The sequence below is a fragment of the Crocuta crocuta genome, unplaced genomic scaffold, assembly GCF_008692635.1.
Source record: "Crocuta crocuta isolate KB4526 unplaced genomic scaffold, BGI_CrCroc_1.0 scaffold862, whole genome shotgun sequence".
Lineage (NCBI taxonomy): Eukaryota > Metazoa > Chordata > Mammalia > Carnivora > Hyaenidae > Crocuta > Crocuta crocuta.
The window spans coordinates 1,566,058-1,583,973 of NW_027529584.1; the positions used below are offsets into that span (position 1 = coordinate 1,566,058).

General features: G+C 51.4%; 1 protein-coding gene across 2 annotated transcripts in view; it reads right to left on the reverse strand.

Annotated features, from left to right (window-relative positions):
* TMEM132C (transmembrane protein 132C) overlaps nucleotides 1–17,916 on the reverse strand; it is a 115,150-nt gene that overhangs the window by 57,895 nt on the left and 39,339 nt on the right. For both annotated transcript variants that reach the window (XM_077761725.1, XM_077761726.1), the window contains exon 2: nucleotides 6,796–6,979. In XM_077761725.1, the coding sequence (XP_077617851.1) occupies nucleotides 6,796–6,948 (153 nt within the window). In that variant the 5' untranslated portion in view covers nucleotides 6,949–6,979. The remainder of the gene's footprint in view (nucleotides 1–6,795; nucleotides 6,980–17,916) is intronic.

Here is a 17,916-nt window from a genome sequence, read left to right on the forward strand (position 1 = left end):
GCTCCTCCTGGACACTGGGCCCGGCGCCCCGGGGACTTCCCTGACCGTAATGACTCTCCCTGAGGCCCCGGGGAGGCGAGGAGCGAGATCGTCATCCCGCAGACATGAGAACAAGTAGAAGTCTCTCCTTTAACCAGCCCTGGCCGTAGCCACTCGATTTTAAATATGATCTTATGTGGAGAGATGTAGACACGGTCTAGGAATCTTGAGAGCTTGATATAAGAAAAAAAAACAACCCAAGTTTCCACCATGTTTCAAAGTCAAGGAAAACGACTTCATCTTAGGTTTGCAGAGGCCAAGAACCTCCTCAAAATTTGGGGTGACTCTTGCCAGGGAACTCAGTCTCCCGGTATCTGCGCACGTTAGGGCTCCCTGCCTTCTCCAGACCAGGCATGGAATTCAGTCTTTTATTTCTGAATCAGCGCGAGGGAGAACAGGGACAGTTATGCTCCACCCGGTTCCCTGCATCGCCTGTCTTCACAGCAGTGCCTTACTGTCACCTGGTCCGGTCCTACGACACACCTACCTGTCTGCCATCTGCTGCCTTCCCTCCCCCCAGCCCCCCCNGGGACCCCCCACCCCGTGAACATCCACGGTGGCCTGCACGTCACGAGGGCTTGGCGTGAGCCTGAGTGCGTTCTGCTGCCCCTTTACTCTCGAAGAGAGACCACCACCCCCCGCACCCCTGCCTGCTTACACGGACCGTCACCTGCAGGGCTGCGTCTGGCCGCGCTCATTGGGTTCCAGCTTGTGATGTGAATCCCCTTTTCTTAGGCCACAGCACTGAACCTCAACACCTCTGGGGCCCCTGAGGCTCCCTCATCTGGGGGGGCCGTGTTGACCGCAGCCCTGACCTGGGCTGCCCCGGGGGCTCTCTGCGTCCATCCCCTCCAGGCCCCCGGCTTGAAGTGGGCACAGAGCGGGCAGGAGAGGCGGCTGGAGGGGAGGGGACGCTTGAGGCCAGAAGGCTGAGACCCGGGGCTTTCCTGCCTCCAGGTAAGCGGGAAAGGGGGTGAGCAAAGGGAGGCTCTGCAGTCAGTGCTCTCCACACACAGCAGGGCCAAGGGACAGTGTGGCTCCGGAGGCGGTGCCTCGACGGCGCCCTCTGCAGGAGAGCTGAGGCACAGCCTCGGGTCCACCTCAGGGACCCGATGGGAGCTGGAAGGAACCTGTGGCTGAGAGGGACCCAGGGCCCTGCAGAGTGACTGCATTCCCAGCGTTCTCCCTGGAGTTAGGAGGGCCCGTGCGAAGCCCTGGCTTTAAGGTGAGAAACGTGCCCACTGAGGCACATTTCCCACCTGGCGATCCTCTATCTACTTTTCTGACGTTTGTTTTTCTTTAGAACGAGCGGCAACTGGGACAATTCGCTTCGTTATTTCCCAGACCTGACCAGGGGACTCGCCGGCTGCTAACAGGTAACGTAAGGATTTGCTTCCTGTTTGCTTTCTGGAAACACATTTCTCATCTCCCCGTCAAGCGGCAGCTATATATTTGCTAGTTACGTCCTATAAAAGTTTACGCTTTGGCTGCTTAAAACTGTACTGAAGCTCATTCTAGAGGAAAAAATCTTTGAAAATACTAAAACGAGCACGGAAGTTCCTCCAAACTGCCTCACTTGCGGTCTACTGTCACCTCAGTCCCCAGGCTTCCACGTACTCTGCAGAGTGGAAGTCACACCGGACCTTGCGGGATGACCTCACATAAGCACCTGAATATGGGCTGGCAGTTCGTGCCCCGTGCAGAGGTGTGGGGCCATCAAAGATCATTTGGGTGAAGCCAGTTTGAACTCACTCACAGTCACTCGCAAACGAATGGATTCTGGGTCTGACATAAGTATTAATGCATCTTAAGTGAAAGGCATTTACAAAAACTCAACAACCCTAATAATCACATCTGGCTTCAAAGAGCTTTCTTGTCCCTTGGAAAGTATGACAAAAATAATACCTCATATCCTTGTCATGATTTTACTTTTCACAATATCTGAATACCTTCTCTGTTTTTTTAGTAAGGTCTTAAGTTTATTTTTATTTTTTTATTAAAATAATTTTTTATGTCTTTATTTTATTTTGAGAGACAAAGAGCAAGTGGGAGAGGGGCAGAGAGAGAGGGAGATACAAAATCTGAAACAGGCTCCAGGCTCTGAGCTGTCAGCACAGAGCCCGATGTGGGGCTTGAACCCATGAACTGTGAGATCATGACCTGAGCCGAAGTCGGACACTTAACCAACTGAGCCACCCAGGCGCCCCTATGGTCTTAAGTTTATTTATTTATTTTGAGAGAGAGAGAGCTAGCACAAGGTGGGGAAGGGACGGAGAGAGAGGGAGAGAGAGAATCCCAGGCACAGAACCTGATGTGGGGCTCAGTCTCACAAAGCATGAGATCATGACCTGAGCTGAGATCCAGAGTCGGACGCTTAGCGAACAGAGCCACCCAGGTGCCCCTGAACGCCTTCTCTGTTTAAACAGGTAGGATACGAGCTCAGCTCTTATACTCTAGAACTGATGTTGATGCTCCTTGTCATAAGTCTGCAAACTTTCTCCCTAAAGGGCCAGGTAGAAAGTATTTTAGGGTTTGCCAGTCAAGAGGCAAAATGGACATACTAGAATGCTCCTTATATAACTATTCAAAATATAGCTATTTGGAAACACATAAAGCATTCCCAGCTTGCATGGTGTACAAAATACAGGCAGCAGACTGAATTCGGCCCCTGGGCTATACATTGTTGAGGCCTATTCTTGGACATTGAAGTCAAGAGGAATCGTTCTCCAACCTCAATGTATTCACAGGTCCTGGGAGTAGATAATACCTTCTGTGGTGAGGGATCTGCTGTTTGAGTCTGTCCGCTCCCCCTTTTTCCGGTGGCAGCCAGAATTTCCCATCATGCACCATGCCCACCAGCCTCAGTCTGACTCCGCCGAACCTGCTCCGGGAAGACAGGCCCCCCAGACCCCTCCAATCAGAGCATCACGTCCTTCGGCTTCGGTGATTGGCTTTAGGGTGGTCATGTGCCCTGAGCCGAGCCAATCACTTCTAACGAGAGCAGTCCCAGGAGATTGGCTTGACTCTTGGCGTCAAGGCTTTGGTCTTCTCCCGCTGGTCGAGATGCTACTAACATGTCAGGGTGGCAGTGCCCGCGGCCACCCTGCAGACAGAGCCTCCTGCACAGCGACTAACCGGGAGGGACGCACAGAGGACAGCAGAAGGGAAACCACCTTCCTGGATGACAGATTGTGCTACCTGGATCCTCAACACGCAACGTGTGGTCTGCCAGGCCACCAGCACTGGCCCAACTCAGGACCTTTTCAAAATACCCAACTCACACCTCCTGAATGAGCATCTGCCTCCAAGAAAAATCCCGAGGTGGTCTGAGCGCACATTAGTGAGAACACTTTTCTAGATGTTTTATGTGACACAAGCCATCTTTGCGTGGGGCTGGGTCGGGGGGGGGGCAGGGTCTGTATGCCTCACTGAGCTCTGACTGGAGTCTGTAATGTAAGCCAGCACATTTGCTGACAAGCTCTTACAAGGCAGCCTGATAACAGTCATGTGAGAGCGATGGCATTTTAGGTCTGACAGACATTCCGTCTCTAACCATGGTTGTAGCACAGACTCACCCACCGGTGCTTGGGCCCCACCCCGCCCTCGCCTCATTCAATTTCCGGGGGGCCCAACAACAGCGACTCAGGTTTTCTTGAGCAGAGGTCGGCATGCTTTTTTCCAGAAAGGGCTGACAGTGCGGCGCTGTGGACCGGTCAGCACCGCTCCAACTACTCCCTTCTTCCTGTGTCCAGCGTAAGCGGCCATGGACGGTCAGGGAGGGACGGGTGTGGCTGCCTTCCCGGAAATCTGTGCTTAGAGAAGCAAGCACGAGCTGGGTTGGGTCCTGGGGTTGTGGATTCCCAGGGACTGTGGATTCCCTGTGCACAGAGTGGCTTCATTACTCGGAAAAGGCATTCTAGCTCCTCGCGTGTCAAATATTAGGAGGGGCCATGGGTCCTGTTTGCTGCCTGGTGTCCTTTCTCATGTTTTATAGTGAAACGATCCGGAAACCACTGTGCTCTCAAACTCACGTGGTTTGTGGGGTTGAGCGTGTCTTTGTTTGGGTTTTCCCAGAAGGATTCCATTGCGAGTGGTTTATTATGAGGTGCAGACAACATCAGTGAAGGGTGGGGAAGAGAGACAGAGCAGGGCACACGGGACCTCTGTGCACATTGTCTGGGGTCATGGGGTGTGAGTGCAGGCTTATTGCACTGGGGGTGGGCGGAGGTGCCGGTGCCAAGCTGAGTTGACCCACGGGAGGGCCCAGGGAGTGGGAATAAGTCTGTGCCAACTCAGAAGAGCTCCTGGGATGGGGTCATGATAAGTCCTCAATGCGTCCATCCTGCCGCATGGGTGGAAAGGACGGCTTTGGAGATGAGACAGAATTCTCAGGTGATAACGTGCGGATGCGGAAGGAGGAGGGTGAGGCGAGGGCAGGGAGGACCTCCATGGCGGCTCTTCCAGCCCCGTGCACACTCTGGGCGTGTGACGTCCCTGCCACGGTGACTGTCTCCAGCAGACAGCAGGAGGTGAGGAGACCTTGGTCGCTGTTTCTGGAAATGAGCCGATGCTCTTCGTGGGCTCGAGGCTTGAACCATTTGGCAGGAGTCTCAGCTGCCTGGCTGCCATCGTGCATAGGCTCAGGGGGAAGCCAAGAGGCAGAGAAAACCATCCCAGAGATGGAGGTGAGTCCTGATTGGGCAGATGTGAGGCCAGGATGGAACCTGGACTCCAGGCCACACGAGCCAGTAAAATCTCACTGTGCTTGAGCCAACTGGGTGGCGTTCGGTCACATGTAACCCCAAGAGTCCTAATTGACGTGTTTCCCAAGTTGATATCAGTGAAGCCTGCTTATCACCAAGCTGGGCAGAAATTGGTTTTACAACACCCGCGCCAGGCTCCGCGTGAGGGAGGGAGAATTCTGGCAAAGATGGTGGTAGCTGAACTTGAGAGAACTCTCCATGCGCCTCTGAGATGCCAGCCTCTTGGGCCTCCTGGTAGAGCATCCTTAGTGGAGCAGAGCTGAGCTCGGGGATGGCCCTGGACACGGCCCCAGCGTGCTAGATGCAGGTGAGCAACTGCAGGGCAAAATTACCATCTAGTTTCTCACCATTTTCTCTCCCTGGCTCATTTCCAGAGGCCACAGGGTCGAGCCAGAAGTCACGGCATGGGTTTGTGCTGCGATCCACGTGGGCCAATGATGTGTTGACCTGACCCGCGACAGTGCTCACCCAGCCCTCTGAAGATCTGACAGGGCCACAGGACTCCCTATAACCAGCCGCGTGTGTGTGGAAGAGTCCCATGTCATTTCCACGCCATCGCTTAGAGAAGCTCGCGTGTGACTTTCCACGTGCCCCTTCCTCTGTCACGGAGACCATGAAGGCCACGTGTTCCTGATGTTGTAGCTACAAGATGGTGATGCCCCGGAGACACGGCACAGAACACAGCCCCCTACCATTTAAGCCGTGAAATATAAGCAAGAATAACTTGTGTTGTGTTGAGCATCTGAGTTTCTGGGCTTCTTTTTGTGGTAGCAGCCTGGCCTTGCTTATCTGACTAACATACAGAGTGGCCTGATGCTTCCTCATAAAAAGGGAGTAGAGAGGCGCCTGTGTGGCTTGGTCAATTAAGCATCAGACTCTTAATTTCAGCTCCGTCATGCTCATGGTTGTGAGTTCAAGTCTCACGTCGGGACCTGCATTGACTGTGTGGACCCTGCTTAGGATTCCCTTCCTCCTTCTCTCTCTGCCCCTCCCCTAATCACTCTCTCTCTCTCTCTCTCAAAATAAATAAACATTAAAAAAATTTTTTAAAGGAGACTCTTGTACTGTTGGTAGGAATGCAAACTGGTGCAGCCACTCTGGAAAACAGTATGGAGTCTCCTCAAAAAATTAAAAATAGAACTACCCTACAACCCAGCAACTGCACTGTTAAGTATTTATCCAAATGATACCAAAATGCTGATTCGAAGGGGCACATGCACTCCAATGTTTATAGTGTCTCATGCTAACAGGCTGTCGGTCACTGTGTCAAATTATGGAAAGAGCCCAAATGATTGAATGACGAATGGATAAAGAAGATGTGGTATATATCACAATGGAGTACTACTCAGCAATGGAAAAGAATGAAATCTTGCCATTTACAACAACGTGGATAGAACTAGAATGTATTATGGTAAGCAAAGTAAGTCAGGCAGAGAAAGACAAGCATCATATTTCACTTTTATGTGAAATTTAAGAAACTCAACAGATGAACATAGGGGAAAGGAAGGAAAAATAAGATAAAAACAGAGAGGGAGATAAACCCTAAGAGACTCTTAAATACAGAGAACAAACTGAGGTTTCCTGGGGAGGGGAGGTGGGGGAGGATGGGATAGATGGAGATGGGCATTAGGGAGGACACGTGCTGGGATGAGCACTGGGTCTCATATGAAAGAGGAGAATCACTGGGTTCTGAGCCTGAAGCCAAGACTACACTGTATACATGAGAACAAAATAAAAGGAGCAGAAAACAACAAGAAAAACAAATGGCACAACTAGAGGAAAACCAAGCAGGTGACGAACAGGGACAGGGCTGCAGTGAGCCTAGTGAGGGTCACAGGGCAGTAACTGGGCTGAGAAAGGCTGGACTGATGGCATGGCCCCTCCCCAAGGCACAGGGAGGTACCAGCGCCCCTGAGACACTGGTGGTAGCCGCATCCTGGGACAGACAGAGGGGAGGCCCCTGGGGACGCAGGCAGGGTCCCGCCAGGCTTACCGTGGCCAGGGGGACGATGGCCGCCAGGTCCTTCTGGCTGACAAAGATCTCGGACACAGCCGTGTCTGTGGTCGCTGTCCTCGGGTACTCCACCTGCCAGGCGATGGGCTGCGTCCCCGAGAGGCTGCTGAAGCTGGCTATCTCGAAGTTCATCCGCACGACCTCGCTGAACGAGCTGCTGCTTCTGGAAGGGAGCAAAGGAAAATGGCTTTTAGCTGACCACGTTCCGTGCATGGTCAGGCTGCAGCTCTCGTCTAAGGGGAAAGCAGACACCTGTTGGGGATGGCGCGTAGGCACGGGTGCCGCCTCCACATCAGGGACGCGGTGGCTAGGACGGAGCAGCACCCATGAAGGAGGAACCAGGCAGAGTCTGAAGGGCTGGGTGTTAACAGGTGTCTGGGCCGGTTTGTTCCAGCTCCTCAGACAAGCGGTGAATCCCGCAGCCTCACCCCTGCGGAAGGAGCTTGGGAGACCTTTGAGCTGAAGAGACTCCCTCTAAGCGGAGTTTGGTGGGCAAGCCAGTCACGGCAGGGGGCTTGCTTACCACCTTTGACCCACCCTGGCATTTTCTCCCGTTTGGCAGAGGCTGACACTCACAACGGGGCCTCAGCGCCTGGATGCAGGGCTGAAGCCGGTCGGGGACCCAGGCAGGGGAGCCAGTGAGCTACGGGGGAGTGAGCAGTTCCGGGCTGGAGCGGGCGTCTCAGGCTAATGGGCCCACAGTCACTTTCTCCACCTGCCTCCAGCTGCCTCGTCACTGGGAACTGCCTTACACACCTCAACACGGCCTCTTCTGCCTTGACAGAGGGGCTCGTTAGCTAATGGGACTCTGTGGTCCCCAACAAAGCATCCTGGTCAATACTCTAAATCTGAGGTGACCCCAGACACGTGTCTTTTTAGCAAACTTGCCCTGGCAGGTGTGGGAACCTGCGACGTCCAAACTTCTTGTTTTTCAGACAATGCAGAGAAGGCCCCAGAAGAGGAAATGGCTTGCTCACGACCACACAAAGTCAGAGTGAAGGTGGCCGTTCTGGATCCCTGAGCCAGTGCTCTCACGACAGCTGGAGGTCAAGTGTAGAATCATGAGACACTCAGCCAGTTTCTCCAGTATGGGGGTTGGCAAACCGCGGCCGTGAGTCAAGTCCAGCCTGCTGCCTATCTGTGTAAACTGCTCTTGTGTTGCGGGAGCCGGGTCAAGTCTCAGTGTGAGGCTGTGGAAAGCCTGCAGAGCCTTGCAGTATTTATCATCTACACCTTCACCCAAAATGTTCACCAGCCCTTGTTGTAGGAGGTCAGAGAAAGGGAACTTGGAGAGCTTTCTGGAGCTGCTGAATCGATAGCATCGATATGGGTGGAAACAGGCGGGAAGGAGGCTTCCCAGGCACGCAGCAGGGTCTGCAGGGCGGGCAGGATTCTGGTGGCTGGAGAGCCGGGGGAGGGTCTTCAGTGCCCGCTGGCCCGTGTCCTGGGCGTTCCTGCCTGTGCTGGGGCAGCATCCCCTAGGAAGGCCACGTGTTTCCAGGGGAGTCGAGGGGAACTTTCCAGAGCACATTACGAAGGAAACAAGTCTGCTTACAAACTGCAGCCCAGGGGCACCTGGGCGCCTCTGTCAGTTAAGCGTCTGATTCTTGATCTTGGCTTAGGTCATCTCATTGTTCATGAGTTCAAGCCCTGCGCCGGGCTCTGTGCTGACGGTGCAGAGCCTGCTTGGGATTCTCTCTCTCTCTCTCTCTCTCTCAAATAAATACACTTAAAACCCTGCATCCAAACTTGTGCCGATGCCACTAGGAAGAGTCGCTGGGGTGAGAAGGACACACCTACCCAATCTTTGGGGTCTTGCTCAGCACCCAGAAGGCTAATTCTCCAGCTCATCACCCTCAGCCCTGATCAGCGGCTGGGGGAGGAGGTGACCGGGAGGTTGCCACACTGACCAAAGCCCCCAGGACTCGGGAATCTGCCTTGTGTTCTCTGGAAAGGAAGTGGTGCTGTGAAAACCATGATTTATGGGATACGGGATACCCTCTGGGAGGGAACCTGAGTCCACGGTCTGGTGCATCCATCCATGAGCCGTGCAATCTCAAGAATGAATGACTTGCCTCGGAAAATGAGGAAGAAGTGTCTGGAGTCTGGAGTGTCACACGTGGTCTGGCAGCTGAGCCCACAGGGATCTGAGCCTGCTTGACTCGGTCCCCAGAAACCCCACCTGCTCTGGTCCAGTCTGTCTCTTCCCTGAGTGACAGACATGGCTTTATTTCAGGGGGTGAACCTTGCTCTCTTAGCAGGAACACTCCCCTGGGCATCTCCTTCTGCAGCAGAGCTGGGCCCGTGCTGCGTACGCTGGACACGCCCAGTAGTTGCTTGACAAACTGCCGGTGAACTTCCTTAGTGACGGACGAGACAGAAGCCCAGGTGTCCCAAGATCCTTCGTGGCCCCGCTGGGATAGGATAGAGTTTGCAACACGCCTTGACCTACACCCACCTTCATTTTCTTGTAAAACTCTATTCTGAGCATCACAACAGCTGACACCACCTACTGAGATTAAGTTTTGTCATCCAGATGCTTGAAGTGATGGCCTTCCCATTCTCCAGGGAGGACGCTGTAATGCAGAAGGGGCCAGCTCGATGGACACCCCAGCTGTGCCCTCTCCCACAGCCATTGTGCAAAGGTCGGCAGCAAGGCTGGGCAAGAGAAGAGAGAAGCAGAGTTTGCCTTTGTGACTTTGAAAGACATCATGTTATACGGTTTTTGTGGGCAATGGGGTTACTTTCTTAAGGTATTCTCAATGTGACGTAACAATGAAGACAAGAGGCACCTGGGGGGCTCAGTTGGTTTGGCGTCCAATTATGGCTCAGGTCATGATCTCACCTCCGTGGGTTTGAGCCCCGCGTCGGGCTCTGTGCTGACAGCTCGGAGCCTGGAGCTGCTTCAGATTGTGTCTCCCTCTCTCTCTGCCCCTCCCCCTGCTCATGCTCTGTCTCTCAAGAAAAAATAAACATTTTTAAAAAATTTTTTAAAAAGGAATAAAGACAAGAAGCCACTGTGTATGAAATGTTCCCTGTGTACCAGGCACTGGACCAGGTCCCATGAGTATATTATTTCAAATCCCAATAAAAACTTTTTCGGAGGTAATCACGGTTCCTATTTTGCACAAGTGTCAGAGCAGAGATGTTCTGGTGTTTCTGCACCTGGAAGGGTGTGTGCACTCCTTGGTCCTCAACGCCGAGGGGAAGGCGATGCCTGGGCAGGTGCCCATAGCCCCCCACTCATGCTCACTCATGGTTTCAAGATGGAAAAATAATTAGAAGTCACAATTTGGGGGAAACTCCAGCTTTCCCCGGAGCTTTGCAGAATCTCGGTCAGAGTTGCATCAGGATGGTGCTGGGGCAGAAGGTTGGCACAGCTTTGCAGGAGGCTGGAGACCTCAGACGGAGAGAAGGCGGAGCTGGCCCACGTCTGCAGGGATCTCGGGAATGGGCGAGAGAGAGAAGGCCGGGCGAGCCCCGCCCAACAGTGAGATGCACCCCAGGGAGGCTCGGGAGTAAACATTCTGATTCAGGACGAGGAACTGCTTTGGGAGGAGAGAATGGACGTGCTCGTTGGTTCACTTTTATGCGTCATGCCTCTTCTTCCTCTCCCTCACTCCACACGGCTATTAACTGTTTCATCCCTAAACTCTACATAATGTGATATACCCAACGTAAACTGAACTGCACCATATTTTGAAATGGCAGACTTTGGGGGGGGGTTAGGGGAGAAAGCCATATGGTGGCTGTGGTTCCCGCTCTGCTCATCTGAATAGGTACATGGCCACTTGTCTCCTGCCAACCGCTGCCTTGTGGATCATAAAGGTTTTCATTTTTTTTCTGGAGGTTTTCTATGAAGTCTCTGGATTTTAAAATATAAGAACCTTAACCTTTTAGCCACGATGTAGCTCAAAACAGCATCTCTGCTGGCTGTCAGTCTGCGGTCTCTGGCTTGGGAAGAGGGTATTCTTGTGCTGCGCAGGCAGCATTTCATAGAAGCATCATGCTCAGAGGTGGAAGATGTTGGTCCTGAAGGCGATGTAGGGAGATGATTTCCAAACTGTGGGCCCAGGACCCTTAGCGCACCACGGGGCAGTGACGGCGGGGGCCGTGGGGCTGGAGTTGATCCCAACGTCCTCCCTGCAGCACCAAAAGCAGCTCCAACCTGACATGTTGTAATATTGGGCCTCCGGGAAGTAGTTATTTAGAGGATGAAGAAGAAAACAAGGCATGAGGGAAGGAATAGAGGAGAGAAAACGTAGGAAGGAAGAAGTGAGAAGCGGAAGGAGGAGGAGGGAACGAGGAGGTTGGAACAAGGCTGTAACGCATGGCTCTGCTAAGGAAACACAGCAAGTGGTACGATCATGCTGTGGGTCCTGAGTTCAAATCCTGGCACTTCTGGGCAACTCGGCCCTCTTCCCTATTTGCAAACTGGAGATGTGACTCTTTCCCATTTCATAGAGTTGGTGTGAGGATAAGCAAATGAGCAAATAGGTGTCATGAACTTAGAACAGTCTCGCACCAGCGAACATCAGCAGATGTTAGCTGTTCTTGTTTTTAGCACGACTTGACACTGCATTTGTTCTCGGTGACTTGAGGTTTGACTGCCTAAAGCCACCTTTATTTTTTTATTTTTTTTATTTTTTTAATGTTTTATTTATTTCTAGGAGAGAGAGAGAGACAGTGTGAGCAGGGGAGGGTCAGAGAGAGAGGGAATCACAGACTCTGAAACAGGCTCCAGGCTCTGAGCTGGCAGTCAGCACAGAGCCCGACGCGGGGCTCGAACCCACGAACCGCAAGATCATGACCTAAGCGAAAGTCCGACGCTTAACCGACTAAGCCACCCAGGCGCCCCTAAAGCCACCTTTAAAACATGCCCCTTAGGGCTGGTCCAGGAGTCCCTGAGAACAAGCCACCGTAGAGATGTTCTTCTCCGCCACTCATTACAACCTGGGATTCATTCAGATTTGCATTTACTCCATAGCTGTCCCTGTCGGACACGATACCACGGTGTCACACGTTTTGCTGGCAGATGGAGACCAAGAAAGGAAGAAATCTGTCTGCAGTTCTGTCTGTGGTCAGCGCCCTCCTGCTGTCTCTGAGCTGACAGAAATCTTTGCTAATCTTTTGCCTTGAAGGCACCAAGAGGCTTTCATGTCTGCCCATCTGGGGCTTGTGATACTGTTGGAGTAATAAAGAGAGGAATTTAAACACTTAAGTGACTCCAGAGAGTGCCCAAGAACCACCACTTGCTAAATCAATAGTGTAGATTTATTGCAGTAACTCTTGAAAGAGATTTTCAAAATTGGCTTCAAAAAAGCTCTTACTCAAAAACAAATAAATTCCCCCAATAGTCATAATAAAGTTTGGACCAGTAGAAACCCAATTTACCAAACCTTTTAGCTACTGAACTCTATCTTGTAAGAAAATGGAGTCTGGGGGATGCGGTAAGACACCATCAGGACTTTCCTTCCCCACTATGAGGTGTAAGGGATTTCATCAGCCACCGTCGACAGAATAATGCCTACAGAAAGAAATGAGGCTAACAAAATGAAGAAATCAACCTCAGAATAGGGAAGCCAGTCCGGGAGAACAGAGTCACTCAGCCCAGGCTTTTATTTTATGCATTCTACTTCATGTGAATTTCATGAAGGCAAAGGATACCCGCTTCCCTTCCAGGAAGACTTTATTAGATAATCTCATTGACCCCAATGTCAACACCGACTCAAAGCTGATCTCTAAGAGCTCTCCGTGGTGCTGAAGGAGATCAGGTCAGGATGCGAGTTGCAAGCAACAGAAATCACCCTGGGTTCTGGGCTCTGTGCTGACAGCTCAGAGCCTGGAGCCTGCTTCAGATTCCGTGTTTCCCTCTCCTGATCCTGTTCTGTCTCTCTGTCTCTCAAAAATAAACAAACATTTAAAAAAATTAGAAATCACCTTGGGTTGACTGGCCAAGGAAAAGGAACGTAACCAGATGCCTCAAAATTACTAAAAAGTGTGGAGAAAAAGACCTGAAGAGTAGGCAGGAGCAAAGGAAACATACAGGGCCAGAACCCGGGACAAAACCAGTTATTGTGTCATCAAGGCTGATGGGGCCACAACTAATTTTCTACTGTCCTTGATTACTTTTGCATCATGAAGCCTACACTCGAAGGGCTGAGAGGAGATACCTGAATGGCTGAAATAACACACCCTAAAATATGCCAGGGCAGTGAGGAAAGATCTTTCATCTTTCATCCTTGCTCTCTGCAATTAGCATGCAGGACAGAATTCAGGATCCACGCTAATTGTGAAGGGCAGATGGGGGAAGAAAAGTCTGGAAGGTTGCCCTGTTTCCAAGCACCCTTGAACTAGATTACGAGTTTGGATTTAAAAAAGAAACAGTTACCTTCTCTCTATCTCAGTCCCCAAGGCCTCAAATTTTACAGGAGCAAGTACGTGTATGAAGGGAAGTGGAAAGTGAGTGCTCTACTGTGAGTGCTCTCCTGCAAATCACCTTGATACCAAAGACACGGCTTCAAAGGTGCATCGCAGCCCTCGTGGACATAACCTAAGCCTTCTCTTCCTATAAAGCAGGACTTTCAGACTTGCCTGAATGTTATAATCCCCTGGAGGGAGTAAGAAAAAATTATTGATACCTGGATCTACCCTGGACCAACGGAATCAGAATCTCAAGAGGTGGCACTTGAACACTAGGATTTTTTTTTTAATGTTTTATTTATTTCTAGGAGAGAGAGAGAGAGAGAGAGAGACAACATGAGCAGGGGATGGTCAGAGAGAGAGGGAGTCACAGACTGAAACAGGCTCCAGGCTCCAAGCTGGCAGTCAGCACAGAGCCCGACGCGGGGCTCGAACCCACGAACCGCGAGATCATGACCTAAGCGAAAGTCGGACGCTTAACCGACTAAGCCACCCAGGCGCCCCAAGAATCAGCTTCTTAATCTGCGCTAAGCAACCTCATGAGACTGTTGCGGGGATAAATGGCATAGCACACGCGTAGAGGTTAGAACACACAATCGCAACTATCTGCCGAGTGGTAGTTATTATCCCTATAATATTTCTGCTGTTCAGTAACCCAGAAGGACTTGCACACCTTCATCCTCCTGGGGTTTGCTGAATGCAGCAGGTGAGCAGAAAACAGGACCTTAGTCAAGCCCCCCAGGCCCTGACCCAACTGTCCCTCCTGGGTGTCAGGTTCACATCTGCTCTGCCCCTGGATTTGACTGGAGCATAGCCCGTCACTTATTTTCCTTGCTGCAGCGTGATGGGTGAGTACGAGCCCGGGCTTTGGAGGCACGGCCTTGGATACGAATCTCACACCTAGCCTTGGGGCCATTATTCATATTATTCATGTCTCAGTGTCCTCATCTCTGAAATGGGGATATACACCCCGGTCTTGCAGGGTGCTGTGCATATTTAGGCAGATAAATGTGCAAGCTTTACCCACCATAGGAGCCCGACACACAGCTGTGGGAATGTTGGCAACTAATCCAACTAGTCAAATAAACTGGGGTCTATGAGAGGAACACAGGTAAGCTGAACAAAACCACGGGCCAAGCAGAGCCCTTGATAGGTGAGGAGAAAGAGCAGGAAGGTGTCCAGTTCTTCTCCATCCCTGTGGGCTCCCCCCCCCCCCCCACCCCCCCCACCNTGCAGGGATCCCTGGGCCACACAGTGGCTCCGCTGTAGACGTGCATTCCTGCTCGCTTGTATTTTCCATGTAGGTTGCCGTTTCCTGAACCTAACACACCGGGGATGTATGATATATCAATTGGCAAGTAGCTGAAATTTTAGCTAAATTAGGTTACACTTTAAGAATTACAGCTGTCAAGAGGACCTCGGAGGTCTGGGTGGGAGAGGTTGGACCCGTACAACATCCCGAGGTTCGTAGGGTTCTGTAGCCACCACGGTGGCTTTCCTGGTGCCGCCATGGCGGTCCCGGCCCCCAAGGGAAAGCACTGAGTCCATCCCTTCAGATCTAGCTGGGTCGTGAGGGTGCCCAGATGCAAGATCGCATGGAGAGAGAGAGGCCCAGCCCTCCTAGCTCCCAGTACTGTACCGAATACATTTAGCTCTATAAGAGAGTCTAGGGAAAGCCAATAGAGAAATTGCCCATGGATGTCCTATTTACTATGAGATATAATAGGTGTTTGAAGATAGTGAACTTGGGACAGTTTGTTACACAGCAACAGAGAAGGAATGTGGGTCCTGACGGTTCTTTCGAGACCTCAGATTATCTTCTGTACTTTCCGCCAGGGTGCGGCAGAGGTCGAACAGAATCAGCTTGGGGTGCAAGGGGCAGGGGGAGGAGGAGCCCACCCCACTGCCCGGCCTCCAAAGGCCCTGAGTGGTGCAGGGGAGCGGTACAATTTTCACCAAGTTCCAGGGAAGGTTACCGAAGTCCACCGATGGAGAGAACAGAGGCAGACCCCGACCTGGCCTCCGTCTCCTGCAAGGGGCATCCGGGGTGCACTCAGAGGTCAGGTGGAGACATGGAAACCTCATGAACATCAGCATCGAACAATGACCACACCCAGCACAGCAGGGCATCCCTGTGGATGAAGCCAGAGGATGGAACATCTTTCTGAGGACCTAATTCCATAGTCCACAGTCACCCCACTCTGCCCACTTGGGCTAATCTTGAAGAAAATCAGGCAAAGCTCGATAAACTGATGGGCTGTGTTTGAATGTGAAATGCCCCTGCAAGCTTGGAATCCACCAGATTACCTTTCCTGCTATGGAACAGAAAGTGGGAATAGAATGTTTGTATATATTGTTTTGCACACTAGACTTTGCAGATTGGAAATCCACCCAGTGCTGCTGTTAGCAGATGTTGAATCTGCCATAACAAACATTCACTGACTGACAATTCCGAGCCTGTCCTTGGGATTAGCAATTGGGAAGTAGCTTTCATCTTCTATACCTTGCTAGCTCAGTGTCTCTCTCCCCCTGCACTGCTCCTCGTCTACCATTTTCTTCCCAGTTTTTTTCTCCTTTGGCCTCCTTCATAGCACTCAAAGACACCAAGCTTCTTTCTACCTCAGTGCCTTTGCACTTGCTTTCCCCAGACATCTTGATGGCTCATCCACCACTGCATTCGCCCTGTTATGCACGACTCACTCAGCCACTTTATCTGAATCACCATACGACACATTAGACATTTAGATGCATTTGGTCATTCACCATCTGCCTCCCTTTTCTCAGTGCTCGCTGTTCTATCTTCATGACACATCAGAGCGCTGACCATAAGAGGTGCTCAATAAATATTTGTTGAATGAATAATGAATGAGTGATTGCTCCAGGAGCCAAGTGCACTGATATTCACACTTCTCTTTCCTTCCACTGGTCAGGTTAATATTAATTTCCCCTCTAGGAAGGAGGAGGACTCTCTGCTTGGCGGAGACGGGGGGCAGACGCAGCCTTTGAAGCTATCAGCCTTCCCAGAAGGGTTGAACTCCTTCCAAGAGCGAAGCCAAAAGCAGAGCCCGTTGGAGGCCTTCCAGGAAAGACACGCTCCAAGGTCCACTACTAAAACTTCACGTTTTCCAAATATCACAGAAGACAGAAACTGGATCTGCTCCAAAGCTTGCTACTGAATTTTATGCCTGCTGAGCTCCACTAAATACATAATGAGAGGCTGAATTAACTATGCAAAAGTATAATTTACAGTTAATGTTTGTAATTGATGAGTCGAGGGTCTCACAGGAGGAGACGGGCAAGTTTTACTTGCAAAATGGCGAGTGCGCTCTGCCCAGCACCAAGCCGTTTGTCCATCAAACGTTCCCCGAACAGCTGCGTTGTGCCAGCCCTGTCGTCCGACGCCACAGATGCGGGGTGAGGACACTGCGTCCACAGTGGGTCCCAGATCTCCACGGGCAGCTCCCCAAAACCCAACATCGGCTCCCTAAGTGTTTGGCCTAAGACCCAAGGAGGAGACTGAGCAGAGTAAACGCAGACGCCGCACCTCAAGGGGCCTCGTCGCTCCTGTCTCTGGTCCCCGACGGCAGCTCCAGCTGCCGGGGTATTTTCCGAGCAGGCAGGTTGCATCGTCATGGAGGAAGGAGTCTAATCGTTGCTCTCTCACTTCCCTGTTTACTGAGGGGTCCACAGTATCCTCACTCAGGAAAAAGCTACACAAACAATCCCTGCTCTCTTATCTACTCTCCTCAGACCCAGCTGCATGATAGAATTCCTTAGTGAGCTTTATTTTTTTTTTTAATGTTTCTTTTTATTTCTAGGAGAGAGAGAGACAGCGTGAGCAGGGGAGGGTCAGAGAGAGAGGGAGTCACAGACTGAAACAGTCTCCAGGCTCCGAGCTGGCAGTCAGCACAGAGCCCGACGCGGGGCTCGAACCCACGAATCGTGAGATCATGACCTAAGCGAAAGTCGGACGCTTAACCGACTAAGCCACCCAGGCGCCCCTAAACACATCTTCTTTATCCATTCATCACTCCATGGACATTTGGGCTCTTCGATAAGTTGGCTATTGTTGAAAGTGCTGCTTTAAACTATGGGGTGCATGTGCCCCTTCGAATGAGCATTTTTGTATCTTTCGGATAAATTCCTAGTAGTGCCATTGCCGGGTTGTAGGGTAGTTCTGTTTTTAGCTTTTTGGACAACGTCCACACTGTTTTCCGGAGCGGCTGCCCCAGTTCACATTCCCACCGTCAGCGCAAGACGGTTCCCGTTGCCCCACATCCTCACCAGCATCTGTAGTTTCCTGAGTTGTTCGTTTTAGCCACTCCCATATGGACGGGGAGAAGAAATATTGTTAAAATGTCGACATTACCCAAAGCAACCTACATGTTCAAAAAACCACAATGCCTCTTAAAACACACCTCCTCCTCGGTCCCTTTCAGATCCAATGGGTCTTTCCCAGCAAGGATGCTGAATCTGGAAGCGACAGAGGGAAATCATTTTTTTTCTGATAAATCTTCCTAGGGCACCCCTAGGTGCAGCCAGGGTGAAGAAGAAATGGTGACTATTTTTTGTTTTCTAAAGGGAATAGTTTCAAGTATAGAGACTTATTTTCTTGGCAAAATCAGCAGCAGCAAGAGAACAAAGTTATCTCGAGTGCGGACGCAGAAGAGGCTGGGG